The 14,248-nt window shown below is 38.9% G+C and overlaps 2 protein-coding genes across 3 annotated transcripts; one reads left to right on the forward strand and one right to left on the reverse strand.

Annotated features, from left to right (window-relative positions):
• The first annotated feature begins 584 nt into the window (after positions 1-584).
• bpnt1 (bisphosphate nucleotidase 1) lies at positions 585-7,268 on the forward strand. 2 transcript variants are annotated; one of them, XM_061707412.1, is made up of 10 exons: positions 585-844; positions 2,704-2,840; positions 2,957-3,061; positions 3,155-3,262; positions 3,415-3,463; positions 4,416-4,499; positions 4,640-4,731; positions 4,811-5,008; positions 6,078-6,183; positions 6,308-7,268. In XM_061707412.1, exons 2-10 carry the CDS (start codon positions 2,721-2,723, stop codon positions 6,457-6,459), a joined length of 1,014 nt encoding a protein of 337 aa, XP_061563396.1. In that variant the 5' UTR covers positions 585-844; positions 2,704-2,720; the 3' UTR covers positions 6,460-7,268. The 2 variants fall into 2 exon arrangements, with proteins under 2 accessions (XP_061563396.1, XP_061563397.1); XM_061707413.1 differs by lacking the exon at positions 4,416-4,499 and having other exon boundaries at positions 594-844.
• Positions 6,572-12,828, reverse strand: LOC133418619 (serine/threonine-protein phosphatase PP1-beta catalytic subunit-like). The gene is made up of 8 exons (XM_061707414.1): positions 12,722-12,828; positions 10,467-10,598; positions 9,994-10,224; positions 9,655-9,759; positions 9,403-9,474; positions 8,582-8,733; positions 8,262-8,396; positions 6,572-8,177 (listed from the first exon to the last, which is right to left on the reverse strand). Exons 1-8 carry the CDS (start codon positions 12,771-12,773, stop codon positions 8,073-8,075), a joined length of 984 nt encoding a protein of 327 aa, XP_061563398.1. The 5' UTR covers positions 12,774-12,828; the 3' UTR covers positions 6,572-8,072.
• Between the last annotated feature and the right edge of the window lie 1,420 nt (positions 12,829-14,248).

A 14,248-nucleotide genomic window follows, 5' to 3' on the forward strand; every position in this document is an offset into this window, starting at 1 on the left:
ATTGAGCATGCTAAGTGAAATCTGTGTAGGGTCTGAGATGTACCTCTTGTATTTCTTTCTTATATATTCTTTCTTATTGGTATTGTTGTACTGTTTTATGTCTGAGTTGTATTTCTTAAAACCCACTGCGATTGGGTGTTATTTACCGGTTCCCTAAATTTTTAGGGATTTTAAAAAAAGGATTAAAAGAGGGAGTACTAGCTTGTGAACATGTCTGTATAGCTTATGAATCTGGGAAAGTGAACTTAAATGGTACACCTAAGGATGGTCCTAACATACACTACCAAAAATGTAAAGCTGTGTATAATCTTTTGGGAGTAACAATTTCTTTAAAAAAAAGCAACTTAAGATATATATTTTATTTTAGTAAAACTCAAAACATTATTGTTGAATAATATATTAAATGAATAGTGTGGTCATTTAACATATGTATTATCATTATTATTTTTATTATTAATAGTAGTAGTTGTAGTTGTAGTAGTGGTAGTGGTAGTACCAGTAGTAGTAGTGGTAGTGGTGGCGGTGGTGATAGTAGTAGTGGTAGTAGTAATAGTAGTAGTAGTCTCTCTGTCCGCCTCTATCCGTCAAATGCAAACCGGCGGGCGCTTTGACCCAGGATGTTAGTTTTGATTCAGATCAAGATGATCTACTTCCGTGTTTTTGCTCCAGCGCCGTCACGTGTTGAGCTTTTACCTACAAGAGAGGAACACCTTCAGTCTACAAGAGCCTCATCCTCATGTTTCAACCAGTCAAAGTGACGCCTTAGTGGTTGTTAAACGAGTTTCCTTCCAAGCAATCGTTAGTGCACGCAAAAAACAGTTAACAGGGTGTATTGAGACCGGAGGTAATTATCTTTGACTTCATTTTTGCGCAGGATTCTGATACATCACAGCGAATCCTTTAGCTGCTGCTCCGTGGGAGTAAGTAGACTGTTCACTTGATTTTAATTCATTGCTTTTATTGATCCACCTACACTTAAAGACAATCTGTCAACAAGTCGCTACAACAAGAGTTGATGCTGGTTTCTAACTGGGTAGTAGAGAACAAACTAAAACTAAATGTCATGAAAACGAAATGTATTGTTATTGGTTCTAAACATGCCCTGAGGTCTGATCCTAAGTTGTGTATTTCTGTGCAAGGTGTTGCCATTAAACAGGTCAAAAAAGCCAAACTGTTGGGAGTGACTGTAGATGAAACATTATCTTGGTCTTCTCATATTAATAATATTGTGTCTAAAATGAGTAGAAACATCTCTAATATTAGAAGAAACACCTATCTGCTGAATGAAAGAACTATCAAATTATTAATTCAATCTCTAGTTTTGTCTCATCTTGACTACTGCTCAACAGTTTGGTCCAGTGCCTCCAAACAAGAACTAGTAAAACTCTATTATTATTATTATTATTATTATTATTATATTATCTTTTGTATGTCTATGTGTGGACCCCAGGAAGAATAGTCTTCCCATGGTGAAGACTAATGGGGATCCTTTTTAATAATAATAAACAAATAAACAATAGGGCTCGTGTGGAAGTTTGCTTCTCAAGTTTGTTTTTTTATAATGTACCAAGCTGCAGTTTTTATTGTTGTTGTGTAAGAAAATTGGATGATAAAAGCAGACCATAAATTAGGCTGTAAATATTAACTATTGACATTTGCTGTTCTTTTGAGGATATGGGAAGAAGTCCCTGTGTTTCCAAGCATTTTTAGATTGGACCCTTAAACTAAAACTAATTACAGAAAATAATTGTTTCCAGTATCGATGTAAAAGCTTGATAGAGTACTATTTTCTTAAAGATTTGAGTGACTGCAACATACAAGTCCCTCCCTCGCTGCTGTGCTTCAACTTTGCCTCCATGCAGATGCTGTTTTGCAGGCTTGTTACCATGACAACCGTGTACAGAATAATTACTGACACTAGTTAGATAATCTTCTTGAATCTTAGCTTGTTTTCATTACCTTAATGTGGACACCGATCACTGTAGAGGGTTTATGATGAACCAGATATTATTTTTTAAGTGTGTTTTATGTTACCGCGTTTTGACTTGATGTCAAACTACTGCGTAGTTGTTTTGTATTGACTTGCTTGTTTGTATCTGTAAGTCTTCAATGCCGTCTTTAACTGTCTATGTGAAGAGGTTGATGACAAACTCGATCTTATTTCTGGTCCCTTCACGTACACAGGTTTCTCAGGGCACTCTGCATTTGTCCTCAGTCAAGGCTCAAGGTCAAGTTTGTTTATATAGCAAGTTTAAAAACAAGGTTGGCCAAAGTGCTTTACAATCAAATAACAACAAAACTGAAATTATCATTTAAAAGCAAGAAATTATAATAAAAACATTTAAGAAACAATAAAATCCAAATAGCAGTTCAGTCTATCTGTTGGTGTGTCATCCCCTACTCTGAATTGAAAGCCAACAAGAAGAAATATGTTTTTAACATTGCCTTGAATATTGCTAAAGTCTGAGCAGTGTGAATAAGTCAAACACATCATTCAAACACATGCACATTATGTTAATTAGTGTTTATAGGTGGTTCAAAGGTGTGAATATAGATACTAATGACTTGTCCAGAGTGTACACCACCTCATGCCCAATCACAGTTGGAATCGCCTCCAGCCTCCCATGACCTTAAATAACAGGAAGTAGGTACAGAAATGGATACTTAAAATTGCTTGACTAGATTTTCTTCCCTTCTGACAAGGATAAAACCACAAAGCCATGTCTGGAAATCCTCCCGTGGTCATGCGGCTGGTGGCATCTGCCTACAAGGTAGCAGAAAAGGCCGGGGCTATTGTCAGGAAAGTGCTTCATAGTGGTGAACTTGGCATCGTGGAAAAGGTATGACCCAGAGCTGGTGAAACAGATGCAACAAAAATCCCCCTGCAAATTTCTGAAGTGGAGCTTTAAGGCAAACTGAAAATTGTTGATTTGAATCTGTTTCTTTCTTTTCACAGACAGGAGCTAATGATTTGCAGACGATGGCAGACAGACTCGCACAGCAGAGCATTTGTGAGTCACTATCCAGACATTTTCCCAAGATCACCATCATTGGAGAGGAGGTGAGACTATGGTATACGTTATTTTGACAACATATAAAGGGAAAATGAAACTTGAATGGTTTTACAGAGTAACTATCATATTCACCCAAACAGGACCTTCCACCTGAAAAGGTACAGGAAGATCTTATCGAGACTGGCCAGGCAGAGGAAATCCTTCAGAGGAGCTGTCCTGACGAGTTTAAAGAAGTGAAGGAAGAAGAGGTAAACAAAAGCGGATTCCTAAAACAACTAAAGAGTAAATGTTATCAGGATTAGCTTCTGATTTAAAAACTTGCTCTGCTGTTAAAAAACAGATCACAGTTGTATCTCCACCCACAGCGTGGACATTGTTAATCTGACTGTCTGAATTTCAGCTGGTCGTGTGGGTTGATCCTCTCGATGGCACAAAGGAATATACAGAAGGTATGTCATTCTAATGCACATCTTAAAAAAGAAAAAACAAATTTCTGTTCTGTGGCTCAGGCTGAGTCGTTCATGTGAGCTGTTGTAGAGAAAATCCTTTTTGGGATCTCCACAATAATTCTTAAGTTTTCCATTATTCCAAATCGTCTAAGTTTTTCCTTCATCCGTGGACTTGAAGAAAACACAGGAGTCAAAGTTTCGGCTGGCATTCGTCCAAAAAATACTGTGGAGGTCCTTTATTGCAAAAAAAAAGTACAAGACCTCCACAGGAGAGCATCGCATGTTCCGCGGTCCAAGGAAAACTCTGAAAACTTATCTCCGGAGCACGGCTTTATATACCCAGTCTGAGATCAGCTAAGACATTTTCTGTACTTTCTAATGACATTCGCCAGAAGTCCTTTGTAGTCATACTCTTTCCAGCACCCTCGTTATCAATTTTACTGAGCTCTGCCAGTCCCGGGCCTCTTTTAGACATTTTCCTAGTTTGCTGCCACTCTTTGCCACAGTCACTCAAGGCCACGGGCTGCAGGTGGAGCGGGCTCCCCCTCCCTTACCCGTGTGTCTCAGTCCAGTGTTTTTTCCACTCTCTCTCTCCACTCTCAAATATTCAAATATTCACATAATTATATAAAAATATCCTCAACAGAATATTCACATAATTAAATAAAAATATCCTCAACACTGTCTACTTCTTCCTCATGTTTGACACTGAGGTGACCCCACCAGCTCAAATATGTCCACACAGCCACATCCCTGCAGCCACACTTACACCATAAAATGTTTTTGCTCCTTAGTTGCAGACAGGTCTGTGTGCACCTGCTGGTTGGGTAGCTCTCTGGTTCTCAGACATCAGAGTTGCATTTTCACTTTTCTGTTTTGTTGCTTCTGGGTTTTTTGTGCATCTCTACTTCTGCTATCTATCTCTTTCTCATTTTCTCTTTGCTGACCCCAGCCTCGAGGTGTCTCCGGCTCGGAGCTGTGACCCAGATACCACACAAAGGCTCGGACACTTCTCGGGCTCACAGTACAGCTCTCTGTATGGGAAGGCAAAAATGAAACCGAGCAGTGTGGCATATTCATTATTCTAGTCACATCAGAAACATTTACCTGTGATTGAAACGGCAGTAAAGGAGCCAAGTAACTTCCAGCTAACATCCCCCGCTTCCTGACCCTCAGGGCTCCTCGACAACGTGACGGTGCTCATCGGTATTGCTTATGGAGGCAGAGCTATTGCAGGTGTCATCAATCAGCCGTTCTACAACTATCAGGTACAGAACAAAGAAAGTGATCAGAATTTGCATTTCAAATCCACCTGATTAACTGGGATATCTTTTTTTTTTTTGTCAGCTTGGAGCAGAAGCAACTTTAGGAAGAACCATATGGGGGATTCTGGGATTGGGGGCCTTCGGATTCAAGCTGCAGGAAGTTCCAGAAGACAGACGAATTGTTACCACCACACGTTCCCATAGCAACAAGGTGGTAACAGACTGCGTAAACGCCATGGAGCCGCATGATGTTATACGAGTGGGTGGCGCTGGAAACAAGGTGAGATGGATGTAGAGAATGTTAAAATAAAATGTTTAACTGTTACTTCTAGCAATGACCTGGTCTCTGTTAATAATCTGAAGATACTGAAAACGGGGCTGTGTACAGAAAAACTGCCTCCAGATTTCACTGAGTGGAAATAAAATGCAGAGCAGAGGATAAATGTTACCCATCCTCTTTTCTGTGTGTCTTTTTATGTTGGGTTTTATTTATAGTATCCACCGCATCTTTATATCACCATCACTTTAGTCAAACACTGCAAAAACATTTTTTTCCTTCTCTTAAAAAACATTTACGTAAACGTTGGCAAATAAATGTTGCTGCATTTCAGGATTTTAAAATACTAAAACCCTAGTCTTTTTTACTTTCCACGTGTCCACAATAAGCAAGTAAAAACAAGATTTTTATAACAGGGGTGTCCAATTCTAGCCCTCAAGGGCTGCTGTCCTGCATGTTTTAGAGATTTCCCTGCTCAAACACACCTGATTAGATCACAGTCAGCTCGTCATCAAGGTCTACACAAATGTGTCACTGGTGCACTCCCCATTAGCAGGTGTGTTGAAGCACAGAAACATCTAAAACATGCAGGACAGTGGCCCCTGAGTACCGGAATTGGACAACCCCTCATCTATGTCATTAATGACAGTCTCAGCATCCGGGGAATGATAATGGTAAAATAATATAGTATTATTTGTATAGCATCTTTTATTTGAAATTTAAGTTTTGAAGGTGGTTGGATATGGTGTGCAAGAGTTTCATATATCCCCTCTAAGTTTTATTTTAGGAACCCTTGGTTGTTTTTCTTGTTTTGTAATATGTGCAAAATCGAAAATGTAAGCCTTTTTATTGCGGATAATTGTGTAGATTGATGAGGAAAATTTAAAAGGAAAAAAAATGCACATAATAAGATAAGAATCATAAGATCAGGAGTGTTATAGAGTTTAAATGGTTGTAAACATCAACATTCAGGAAAACCAGACCACAAACTTTTTTAAATTTTAAACATTTAAGCAAAGGAAATTGTCTAAATTTAAAAAGCTCCTGTTTACTGAATCTGTGTTCTCTGCAGATTATTCAGCTTATTGAAGGGAAAGCCTCAGCGTATGTTTTTGCAAGTCCAGGGTGCAAAAAGTGGGATACATGTGCTCCTGAGGTCATCCTGCATGCTGTCGGAGGTAAAACCCATCAATTCTGACTCATAAATATTGTTTTACTGATTCCCACCAATGCAGCTTTATGATCTGAATTAGTTGCAAACTTGTTGCGAGACATTAATCTTCTACTCTTTTTCCTGTGCAGGTAAACTGACAGACATGTATGGAAAACCTTACTGCTACCATGCTGATGTGAAGCACATGAACTCTGCTGGGGTTCTCGCTGCCCTACGCAACCACGAGTACTACGTCAGCAGAGTCCCTCCGTCAGTGCTGCAGGCCCTCAAGAATGACTGAAATCTCTGGATTTACGTGGAAGTTACGTTCAGTTTTATCATATCAAAATGAAATGACTCCCATTTAATCGTTTATTTCACAAATCAATATTGTTTGACTTTTAATTTCGATGAAATGTAGACATCTTCACGCATATGAAATCACTTTTTCCACTGTCCGAGACTGAGTCTCAGTGTTTATATCCGTTAAATGATGAGAAAACAAAAAGCTTAATAGCATTTTAATTTCACACATTTCAAACAACCTCATACAAATCTTCCTCCCATAGTACCACCAACTTAAATATTTACAGAATTACAAAGGAAAAAGGCAAGAATAAAAGAAAATGTTAACCCAATTTCAATGTACATGGTGAACTGGAAATGAATTACTGTAGTTTATTCAATAACCATTTATTGGGAACATTAATACTGGAATACCAAAAACAAAAGTGCCTACTTCAACTCTTTACATTGTCACTATGAGAGGAAATACAACCGTTTTCAGTTGTGATCATGTTCTTTAAAGTGCTGTCTTAATAAAACATATTCTTCACCCTTCACTTGTGTATTTCATTAGCACATACTGGATGTCTTTACTTTACTACACACCTATTTTCCACAAAGTCACAAATTTAAGATCAGCAAAAGTTTGGTTGAATCCCATCTTTGACAAATTCCCATTAGAGTAAAAAAAACAAACAGTCTTGCCATTTTTCTTTTTTGTTCTATAAACAATGGAACATTTGTTTTTAAATGAATGCTCAGCTTGTGATGTGACAATGTGTTGTTGGTGTTCGAAAAATGTCTGGAACCATTGAGTAATGGGGAGCATTGAGAGTAAACAAAAGCCTGACTAAAGGTGGAGTATACACCAAGTTGACTTTGGCATGTTTTTAATTCAAAAAGGCTTTTAATTGCTACCGCAAATATTTGTACATAGGAAGATTTCTAGCAATAATTATTGCACTTATATCATCACAATCTCTGGATTTTATTCATCTCCAAGGAGAGAAAAACATTCTTGAGTCATTGAGATAATCCTAGCAGTCATGTCTACTGAATGGTTATTACATATAAAATGACATTTTGGGAAACACTGGCTCACTCAAGTTAAAAGATCTGATCTTTGTGTCCATTTATTAACTATGTAGCTGTTCCCAGCAGTGCTAAACCAAGACTGTAAACTAGAGAGAGGATTAGTTGGGAAACTAAATCCATGCCCTGCACTTACAAGGCAGACAGGCTTACAATTAAGCAAATTTCCTGAAATGTCAAACTATTCCCTCACGTAGTGTGTAATACTTCATCCCATACAGAAGAGGGAATCAAGGTCTGAAATATGTGGCGATGTGAATATGTGGTTCTGACAGAGTAGTCATAGAAATCACAAACGTGCATACATTCACAAGGTTACAATGGAAACTCTTAATATGAATGTAAAGAAGCCTCTTGGTTATTTCACACGTGGATGGTGTTAACAATCCTGAATGGACTACTGAAGTTCATAGAAATACCCAGAGAACAAGCAAACACTCCAAGCATGTCTATTTACAGAAGAACAAGCTGACTGAGAAGGCTGGAGTGTGTGAGGCGTGAGAGGTGGAGGGAGGAGCTGCAGGGTCCACCAACAGCTCACCTCTTCTTCGGTGCCTGAGCGGTACGAGGCGGGGTGACAGGCCGACCTGCATTCACTCCTCCATACTGGTACTTAGCTTTTTTTTCTGATGGCTTCAGGATCTTGGGAAAAAAAGAAAACAGAGAAGATTATTGAAAACAACTGCAGCTCATCAAAGTGTCACCGTGAGAAACTCCGTTCTTTACCTGGAAGGAGCACATGAGGGACTCGTCCACGCTCATCATTCCTCCTGCGTTGTCAAACTCCCCACAGTAGTTGGGAGCAGAAAACAGAGTCACCAGCTGTCGCTTCGCAAAGAACTCATAACCATCTTCAACCACCTGCAAGGGAACAAAATCAGAGAGATCAGTTACATTATTTGACACCAGCCTTCATAGGTAAATTGCCACAATTATAACTTATACTTACACTGTATGTCAAGTAAAACTGCTCTGGACTGTTTGCATTTTTCCAAACTGAATCTTTGATAATACATTCGTAAATCACAGAGCAGCCCGAGCGTTACCTGATGTGCACGACAGATGAGGTCCAGGTCGTGGCGGTTGAGGAACTTGCTGACTACATCAGCCCCGAAAGTGAAGGAGACCCCTCGATCATTCTCCCCCCAGCCCTGCACGTCTTTGTCCGGATCCGACCACAACAGGTCACACAGTAAGCCTGCGACAGTAAGAAAATGAGATGGAATACGTTTTCTAGTAAACCAACTATTGAAATTGATATATACTAATGCATCATTGTGGTAAATAGAGATCTTTTCTTCTGTTTTAGGGGATATTCCAGGAGGGAAGGTTAAAGAAAACCCTGAAATTAACCCAGAACATGAGATTTTCTGACCCGGCTTCAATTAAACCAAAGAAAATAATTACATTTAAAAAAATGTTGCACATCAACTGTCGAGCAGATGTCTTACAAACATACTCTGCATCCCCTGATGCTGGACAAACAAGTCTCGCTTGAGGGGAGAAAGTAATGGCTAGTGCTAGACTAGAATAACCCTAACAGTTTTCTGTTTCAGTCATCCTGCTCGGGCTCACGGTGGGTGCTGAAAAGCATCCATTCTGTTCTCCGGTGAGAGGTTTCCAGTCCATTACAGGGTCTCACCCTGACAAGTGAGATTAAAAGCCGTACACGTCCAAATTCACTTACAGTTAACTTTTACCACTTAATCCAACATGCTTCTCTCTGAACTATAGGAGAAAACCAGAAAACCTACGCAGATGCAGAGATAACATGCAAACTACAGCTGGGATTACAATCAGGATCTGTTTTAGAAATTAAAATTAACAGTGCAATAATAATGAGTTTGCTTGTTTCAGTGAAACAGACCCGTGTCTGGGACATCAGTGGGTCTCATGATGCGTCGGATCTGCTCCATCGACTGCAGATCCGGTGAAAGTCCTGGAGAAAAAGGTTGTGCGAAAATCTTGATCTTAGTTTCAATCACATTTTACGTAGTACTGCTACAGTGACAAAAAGGAATCAAACTGTGAAAACTTAAGTTGTCCCTTGGATGCACAGATGGCGAGATTATTTACTGATAAATCATTAGCTGCTATGCAACACAGATGCTTCACAAACCTCCATGACAGCAAAAGATCTTCTCATCAATTATCGCAGCAATGGGCAGACAGTTAAAACAGTCAGTGAACGTCTTCCAGAGCTTTATGTTGAACCTACGTTTGCCTTTGGAAACAAAAAAACAAAAAAAAATTTCAAATTACAGCTCTTCACAGTTTTTTCTAATGAATCTGCTGGCTATAGAGTCTTCCAAAACAGCAATACTACAACATCCTATCAGTGTTTCCCCCTCTTTCTATATTTCTCTCCCAATATTTTTTGAGTATGTTGCTGCCATTAAACTTTAAATTTGTTTCAAAATTCTAAACAGAATGAAATCAGTAAAGAAAAACCACTAACACTCGTCATAGAAGCCGTAGATGCGGTTGATGGAGGCACACTCGTGGTTTCCTCTGAGGAGGAAGAAATTTTCTGGGTACTTGATCTTGTACGCGAGTAGCAGACAGATTGTTTCCAGTGACTGCTTCCCTCTGTCCACATAGTCGCCGAGAAACAGATAGTTGGCCTCTGGGGGGAAGCCTCCATACTCAAACAACCTCAGCAAGTCTGTGTACTGTCCGTGGATATCACCTGGAATTAAATATTTAGCTTGGATTACATTGACATCTCAATCTTGATAATCAATTAGATTTTTTAAAAGTAGCTATATAGACAAATTACACGGTTAACATCAACCTGATGAATGAATTTTCAAGGTATTCTTTACAGTGTAGCCACTTCATGTTGTATACCCCCCCACTAAAAACGGCTACAACTGATCTTCATAAAAAATTATATTTTTTTTTAAGTCATAAAGACTTGCTGGTTCTCACCACAGATTTTTAGAGGAGCCTCTAGTTCTAAAAGAATCGGCTGGCTGAGAAAAATCTCCCTGGACTTGATGCAGAGCCCCCGAACTTCAGCCTCCGTCATCTGTACGATCTTTCCTGGACGGCATCCTCGCACTGCAACAAAGGTATTTTGTCATGTAAATGTTATTACCATCGCTGATACTAAAAATGGATCATTTTTAGGAGCATTAACATTTTTTGTGCACTTTCTTGGTACACAAGAGGGTTCATCTGAGAGGCCTTGGCTCTCTGAAATGTTACTAACCTGTTGCTGTCATCAATTCAAAATGAGTTCATATTTTCCATTAAATGGAAAAATGTCCGTTTCAACATCTGACATTTTTTCTCTTGAGAATTAAATGTGGTTTTATGACATTTGCAAGTCATTGCATTAGGATTTTATTTACGTTTTACACAGCATCCTTACATTTTAGGTTGGATTTGTGATGTGGCTCTGTGATGTAATAGTTCCCAGTAAATCTGAGACATTTACTGAACGACATATTTAAGTTTTAAATAGATCCAAAGTCACACAGTTGTCTGATACAAAGTTTTGAGTTAGTAGTCACTTCAGACACCGACATATACATTCGCAAGCAAAATTCCATTATCCATTATATTTTACTTTTAACAACAATGAATGGATATAAAAATATTAGATTATCTTAAAAAACACATGAAATTATCCTACATTTATAAACAAGATTCTAGTCATTTTAGACATCTCTCTTTAGCATATTGATTCCCCAAATGTTGAGGATTTGCTGAGTACCAGTACCAGCGGTACCACTGCGTGCAGAAAAACTGTATATTGAATAAACCTCTGTATACAGTACATGGTATTTTCCCATTACTATAATTTTTTTTATCCAGTTTCTAGCGACCATGCACCTGCATGAAAGCCAATTGAATTCATCCTTTTTGAAAACAGCCCAAACCAACCGCCCTCCTCACTCTGGCTGGTGCATGAGTTGAAGTATCTTTCACCACTGGCATGTTCATGTACTCCATCTGTGATCACTCTTCTCAACTGTCCACAAAGGATTTGGCCCAATCTTTACTCTTCACTGTGTGATCTTCAGCTGTGGTTGTATTTCAGCCACATTTATCTCTACCTTCACAAGGGCCTGTGAGCACTTAACATTTTGTACCCTGACACTCTAATCAGGCTGAAGTTTCCAATTATAACACCACTTGATAAACACAAAAAGGAATTCTTGCCAAATGTAAATTTACACTTTATTTTTATAAGAGATTTTGCAATGTGCCTTTTCTGCGCACTCTTTTTGTTGCCATTTTGGAGCCATCTGGTGCATATTCTTTTTATTTTTTATTTTTATTATTTCAGTGTCAACTACATTACTTATTTGACATAATATAAATTATCTGGCTGAACATTATTCACACCATAATGTAGGCTAAGAATAAGTAATGACACACTCACACAACACCTAAAAATAGTCAAATCATCAATAAGGCAAGTTGATATTGTTAAGAATTGGAAAATGTGCATAGAGTAAAAGCAAAAAACATCAAGAACTTCAGTGATACACACCTTAAATATATTGACCATCGAACTGGTGCAAAGGTTCAAATACAAGTAAAAGCTAAATAAAAAGTAGGAGATGTATTTGTTTATTTGAGCTGGCTGAAGAATGCAGGGTTGAGGGGGCGTGTCCGGGGAGAGGCAGCTCAAGGCTGATTTATGGTTCCGCGTTACACCAACGCAGAACCTACGCCGTAGATACGGCGTAGGCTCTGCGTCGATTTAACGCGGACCATAATTCAGGCTTCAGTCGTTAGTTACCTGCCCTGGCAACGAAAACTAGTTACTAAGCAACCACTAAAGAGCACGATTCCGCTTATAAAAGCCGACACTCCTGATGGAAATGTTAAGTCGTATGAGTAGTAAACGTGGTTACCTTTCACCTTTTACCTTTCAATGGGTAAAGCGATCCCCCCCCCCCCCCCCCCCCCCCCCCCCCTTCACCCTTCCACGTTAAGGCTGATTTATGGTTCCACGTTACACCAACGCAGAGCCTACGCCGTAGGCTACGCCGTAGATTTAACGCAGAACCATAATTCAGGCTTTAGTCACGATACAGAGGTGAAATGGGCATTATATCCACTGAGACATCATTGACACGTTTGCACAAATCGTAAAATTGAAAGAAGAGAAAAACCAACTAAAAGACAAAGATGCCACCCGAAACAGAAGCATGTAAATGCTGACTTACCTTCCAGTAAACGAGAAATGAGACTGTCTATGTTCAGCTCGCTCTCCGCCATGTTGACACCAGCAGGCGGGCTGCTGGGCTAGCGGGCCCTCAGTGTTGACTTGAAGGCTTCAAAGAGGGAGGCACTTCAGTGCTGACCTAGTTTTCACTGCGACAAAAAACAATTTTCATTCAGTGCCCAAAGGAAACATGCAGATAGATATAGACAGAGCTGGGTAGAGTAGCCAAAAATTTTACTCAAGTAAAAGTACTGTTACTTCAGAATAATATGACTCAAGTAGAAGTAAAAAGTAGTCATCATCCAAATAATTACTTGAGTAAAAGTAAAAAAGTACTTGGTGAAAAAAATACTCAAGTACTGAGTAACTGTTGAGTAACGTCTGATTTATTATTTCAACACAACCATTCAAACAGACAAAAGTACAAAATAATCATCTTCAGGCAAATTGAATCAATAAAATAATAAAATAAATTAAAATTAATAAAAAATACAAAAAAAGCTTAAATTAAAATTAGTAAGTAAATTCAAGTACTTTACTAAATAATAAAATAAATAAAATAATAACAGAATAAAAAAATAAATTAAGCACAAGTAGCACAAAATTTCAAGCCTTTGTACTTTTCTTTTTTAACCAGGCTCCGCAGGCAGAACTAGAACAAGCCCATGAACTCATAGAAACTGTGTGTGTTTGAGTCTGTGTAAATGTGACAAAACATGCAAAAACAAACATTTTTCCCAAAGAATCACTCAGTGATGTCATGAGATTATCGCGTATGCGGATAAAAGGGATAAAAGAAAAGTAACGAGCTCAACGTAGCCTAATGTAGCGGAGTAAGAGTAACAGTTTCTTCTTCACAAATCTACTCAAGTAAAAGTAAAAAGTATAGTGATTCAAAACTAATCCTAAAAGTACAAAATTTCCCAAAACTTACTCAAGTAAATGTAACGGAGTAAATGTAACTCGTTACTACAGACCTCTGGATATAGATTATGAATAAAGTTAACATTAGTTCATTTTTTTCACACAAGATAAAAGTTACAATTATTTGTAGGAAAAAAACTTAGTCCTTGATTCATTCATTCATTCATTATCTTACCCGCTTTATCCCTTGCGGGGTCACGGGGGTCTGCTGGAGCCTATCCCAGCTCATTTTAGGTGAGAGGCAGGGGATACACCCTGGACAGGTCACCAGTCCATCACAGGGCCACATATAGACACACAAACCATGCTCACAACCACACTCACCCTCACACCTACGGGCAATTTAGAATCATCAATTAACCTAATATGCATGTTTTTGGACTGTGGGAGGAAGCCGGAGTACCCGGAGAGAACACACGCAAGCACGGGGAGAACATGCAAACTCCACACAGAAAGGCCCCTGCCGGGCCTGGGAGTCGAACCGGGGACCTTCTTGCTGTGAGGCAACAGTGCTAACCACTAAGCCACCGTGCTGCTTAGTCCTTGATAATATACAAAATGGGTTTGGTCCTCCTCAAGGAAAATTAAATATACAAGAATTTAC

The sequence above is a fragment of the Cololabis saira genome, chromosome 18 (genome assembly GCF_033807715.1).
Source record: "Cololabis saira isolate AMF1-May2022 chromosome 18, fColSai1.1, whole genome shotgun sequence".
Taxonomy (NCBI): domain Eukaryota; kingdom Metazoa; phylum Chordata; class Actinopteri; order Beloniformes; family Belonidae; genus Cololabis; species Cololabis saira.